Source organism: Amblyomma maculatum, chromosome 1, assembly GCF_055883805.1.
Source record: "Amblyomma maculatum isolate TAMU_Amacu chromosome 1, ASM5588380v1, whole genome shotgun sequence".
Taxonomy (NCBI): domain Eukaryota; kingdom Metazoa; phylum Arthropoda; class Arachnida; order Ixodida; family Ixodidae; genus Amblyomma; species Amblyomma maculatum.
The window spans coordinates 48,138,617-48,143,718 of NC_139344.1; the positions used below are offsets into that span (position 1 = coordinate 48,138,617).

General features: G+C 46.9%; 1 protein-coding gene across 1 annotated transcript; it reads right to left on the reverse strand.

Moving 5' to 3' along the window:
* Window positions 1-1,908: 1,908 nt before the first annotated feature.
* LOC146202303 (uncharacterized) lies at window positions 1,909-3,159 on the reverse strand. The gene is made up of 2 exons (XM_084588072.1): window positions 3,032-3,159; window positions 1,909-2,433 (listed from the first exon to the last, which is right to left on the reverse strand). The coding sequence occupies exons 1-2, from the start codon at window positions 3,041-3,043 to the stop codon at window positions 2,023-2,025; spliced, it is 423 nt and encodes a 140-aa protein (XP_084444198.1). The 5' UTR covers window positions 3,044-3,159; the 3' UTR covers window positions 1,909-2,022.
* Between the last annotated feature and the right edge of the window lie 1,943 nt (window positions 3,160-5,102).

The following is a 5,102-nucleotide window of genomic DNA, read 5'->3' on the forward strand; positions in this document are numbered from 1 at the left end:
AATATAATATCGGCCCCAAAAATCAAAAGTGAGAAAGTTGATCAAATAATGTTGCTAATTATTCGTTCACCACTGAGCTCTACCCCGCACATAACGACCGCCTTGCTCTACAATTCATCTGCACAGGCCGCACCGACGCATCTCTAGCAAGGTAAAAGGTAACAATCTGTAAACGGTAAAAACATCCGGTATAAAAAAAAAAATAGTCGTGCCCAGCAATGACACCATAGGAAACCGCACACTCTTCCCTATCTGCGCCCGTCCCTCAATATGGGACAAGCACACATCCTATGAAACAACACTCTCCTCACCCCACTAATACTCTGAAACGTCGGATGGCCTGAAGGAGCTCCCTGTCCCAACTGCGTAGAGATCAGGACAGATACGTAATACCACCTATGCTCATGCAATGCTGCCATTGCCTTGCCTCACTTCTCTTATCGTCCTCCTTGCTCATGGAGCGCTTAGCTTCATTCGGGATTTGGAGAAAAGCAAGAGACCTTAGCTGAGCAAACGCTCGTTTTCACCGGGGTTAGTAATTGCCCCGAGTAAAGTTTTCCGCATACCCGTACTTTTGGCGCTGCTAGAAAGCTGGGTGATACAGAAACATTACGACTGCGGTGTCGGGAATGTACTCAACGACTCGCTGTATAGGATTTCTGGTGCATTTTTTCCCCCCGCTGAAGAGGCAGCCTTGAACGCGCTCGCTTCGCCGCTACCGTCCTGAAATCGGCCAAAAATTAATATTTAACTCTCGATGTTGCAAGAGATTGAATCTTCAGGCAACCGAATATATGAAGCAGGGAGTGATTAAAAAACAACTGCATTATTTGGGTCACAACGACTGCTTCAGGACTTCGTTAAAATGTGCGTCGGGCACTGCGAAGCAAACTGCTGAACAACAGAGAGGAAAGACCTGTATCAAATTAAACGTTTCCTGGCGCTCTGCCGGGCAATATTTTAAGAGGACTTTCGTGACTGAACCCTGCGGTAGAACATAGTTCTAGAGAATTATTTTGATCGTCGTAGCATTAATTAAACGTAAAGCTGATTTACATTTTTATCGCGCATACTGCACAATGCGAGCAGCTCTGCTGAGACTAAGTAACTTCAGCAGATTTCGACCTACATTGTCCACATACACCTGACAAGTACCCGATAAACTAGAGATAATGTTTATAAGCTGAAGGGGCTGTCTAGAAAATACGGAAATTCAAAATTTGAAGCCTTTTTTTTTTCGCTCTTCGGAATAGGATAAATGAGGGTAGTTTGAAACTGTCACAGTCTGAACTGTTGCGGGTTTCGCTTTCCGTGAAAAAAATCCCGTCTCCCCTCCCCCTTTTTTTATTTTTTTTTTCATAACATAGTAGGTTCGTGCTAAGGAAAATGAGGACTGCCGGAAAGGAGAACACAGGCACTGCTTATAATTACCGGGCACAGGTTTGCCAATACTGCAGTTCTCACGCTGAGTTTTATTTAGTCCTTATTCCTTCATTTGGAATGCGAACAGTGTGCTGGTCCTGTGCAAATATCGCAGTTAAATTGGCCTGGGGACAAACATCTTCAAATATTTTCATTCAAAGCGGCCAGTCTTGCTCATTCTTACTGTGCGAGCAGACATAATGTGTGCAGTTTGAAAGTGGACGTGAAAACTAATGACACATTTTTCGAAGATTCTTTTAAAATGGTGACGTCGGTCACCATGAACTGTTTCTCAAAAGAACATCGTTTACTAAAAGGAGCTTGTCTCGCCTTGTAAGGCCATGACTTGTCAGTGGGTCACTGTGCCTACAATGATTAATTTTCATTCTTGTTAAAGCGGTTGCAGTAGGTAGAAAAAAAAAAAAAACCTTCCCAAGGAAGGAATTTTCGAAACTTAATAAAGAAACATTTTCAACGACTGCGCTTTATTTCACAGAGCTACATAGTATTCAGTACTATACATCATTTTTGGCACGCAAACGAAAACTACCCGCACATTTTGTCACTCACTGACAAAGCTGCCATTGAAGCACTTGCTGCTTATCCTTTATAGCCGTAGTATCCAAGTCCTCCGTACCCAAGGCCTCCGTAGCCGAGACCGCCGTAGCCTAGTCCGCCGTAGCCGCCGGCACCCAGCCCACTGTGAGCCAGGAGGGCTCCACCGCCGTGGATCTTGTTCACGTGATGCACGCTTCTGACGAGGAAGGATGGTCCCGCAACAGCCTTTGCGAAAGGCGGGCCTCCGTGAAGGAGAGCGACACTGCTGCCCACGCCTACACCACCGACTCCAAGTCCTCCATAGCCGAGTCCTCCGTAGCCTAGCCCGCCATATCCCAAGCCCCCATAGCCCAAGCCGCCGTAGCCCAAACCGCCGTAGCCGAGGCCGCCATAACCCGCCAGTCCTCCAGCAAAGGCCGTGGTGACGAGGCCAACGAAAAATGCAACAATTGTCTGCACGAAAGAAGCAATGTAAGCATATATGTAAAGGTCGATGGAGTACAAACCCCCAGGTAGGGGAATTCTATGGCACTAAGGAAGATAAGCTGGACTACAGTCTGATACAAGTCAAGAACGAAGCAGCAAATGCCCCCAAAGCAGTCCCTCCAGGCAATAATATCGGTCGATGGCATCGAACGCTCCTCGGTTAGTCCGTGGGTAATGCCCTCTCACGCTAACGAGACATTGCATTAAACACAAATTATCTACGACGCAATGAAAACTAACCCGCCAAATGAGGCCCGCCATTGAATTTAGGGCCTTATTTGAGAGGCATACATAGCTCATTCTGGCGATATATTCGACCACAGTTCTTACGTCACACAGGATGAAATATTCAGCTTAGATCGATGCGCTTTTTTATGAAATATTTTGATTAAACGTTGATTGCGGAAACAACACGCAGAAAGAACAGACAGAAAGGGCCCTTTTCTATATGTTCTTTTTCAAGCTCTAACGCCCCTCCTAAAAGCCGTGTGCTCGAAAGGACGGGTGAAACCAACGAGGGCGGAGGCCCTCACATTGTCCTTCCTAAGAAGTACCGTTTGCTTACCAGGACGTTCATTGTGGATCCTCAGACTGCAGTGGCCGAAGTGATGTGGCGTTTGAGCAAAGTGATCCCTTTTATACTCTGGCCGGATCGGCTACTTCACCGAAAACGTGTTCCCGGTTCAATAACAAAACAACACACACTGTGACACTGTTCGTATCTTCACCGCAGACATCGCAGCTAAGGTGTTTCTTCGTCCCGTTTCGGTGCCGCCAGTAGCTGGTGTTGAAAGTGCTCCGCTCTTGATAAGGCAAGTTTGGCTAAGAAAACAACGCTTGCTTTGCCTACAAAACGAAGCAGGAAAGGGGGCACTACCTGTGCAGTCGCTTTCAGGGAAAGGCGTGCAGTCAAACGCTGTACCCAACTGTTCTTGCCATGGTGTGCCCGAATGCGTCTTGTGCATATTGATGTGGGTCCGCAAGGAACCGCTACGGTCGACACTGCGGTGCTCTATAGGGCAGATAGCGGTCCCCAAACACTGCGCCGGTAGGAGACATTTTCCCGGTTCGCACGCTCTGACTTGCGCGCATGACAATCTTGTTCCCTTTTCCGTATCGCTTCCGGTAAGAGACAGGGCGCACTGATGGAGGTCGCAGTGTGCAAACTGGGGATTCGGCCTCCTTCGCTGAAAAAGTTTGTCCGTTCATTGGAGGTGCATTCTCTCCCATGTTGTTCAGCCTTCCTGGACGTAGCGTAAACTTCAGTGGTGAAATGCACGTGTGGCGTTTGTTTTCACTGCTGCCGGTTATCGTAAAATTGATCAGTTATCTTTCATAGCTCTGCGTATAGCTCCCCATGGTTTTGCGCGAAGCACCACTTGGGGGACAACTCTCACGCAATGAAGTTCTTTCCACTTGGGAAAATTGGAAGGTGGTTTTAAGATTACGAAGCTGGCCTCGAAAATCTGTCCCCATAGGACGAGCTATTTTTATTACATGAACGTTAAGGGAACATGTCACAGAGAACATTGTGCGAAGCACATGATAGCTGGCCCACAGGTGCAGGTGACATAAAAGATGCACTTATTAGTCGGTGGGTTGCGTGACGTCTCGACCACACGTGAAATGGCGGACGCAAACCTAGGCAGCTATTCTGAGGTGGTGAGTGAGATGGCGGTCGAACCCACCGGGAGACTTGGATACTGACTGGGTCAGAAACTCAACTCCTACGGTCTCGCGGGCACGTTCGCAAAGCTTGGTTTAGCGAGACTTTATACCTATGTAGGGTGGTATTTTGCAGATTGCGTTAGCTTACGACCGCATGCTAATAAGCATGTGTAAGAAACATAGTGATAATGTCCACACAGCGAGCTGTAGAAGACGATGAAACTAGCGTTTCAGTTTTGATCCATTCTTGCAGCATTACGGGTAGCTTACAGCAGTAAGATATGAAACTCCAATGTGTGTGTGCGTGTGTGTGCGTGCGTGCGTGCGTGTGTGTATGTGTGTCTGTGTGTCAGTAAGAACCTGGGCAGACTGCGACGCGCACGAATTTACGTCGAATCGCCAAACGCGAGAGCGATAGATTTTACTTGCCTTTGGTTTAACCTTATCCGCATATACTGCATTCTATCCTCTTTTTCCGACACTGCTGCCTTTACGCCATGAAAAGAATTCTTTTTGAGGTCTAAGAGCGGTGATTTCCTGCTCAGCTAAGGGCAAAAGTGTCTCGCGGATATGCCGTTCATCTCCATAGGACGGAAGGGGAGATTTGTTTGCCGCACTAAATTGGCGCACAGATGGAACCAACTTATATCAGCTAAACCGTCATTCATGATTATAGCTTCCCAAGCTACGTACATATACTGTCCATAGGTTTTACCAAAACCAGAAGGGCACTTTTGTCGTTTTCAGGCAGCAGCCCTATAGCAGTCAAAAAGAAAATGTCCTGTTTTTGTTATCAGTATATCTCAGGACAAAACATTCTTGCAGACTTCGACAAAAACATTTTTTTTTTTTGCCAGAGTCTCCTCAAATAGCCTGCTAAAACACACAGTGATTAACAATTTCCTTTCGTTCCTTGTTTACGAATTTGGTCATTCCGCAGCTTACGTGCTCTTCTTCGTGCATTTGTA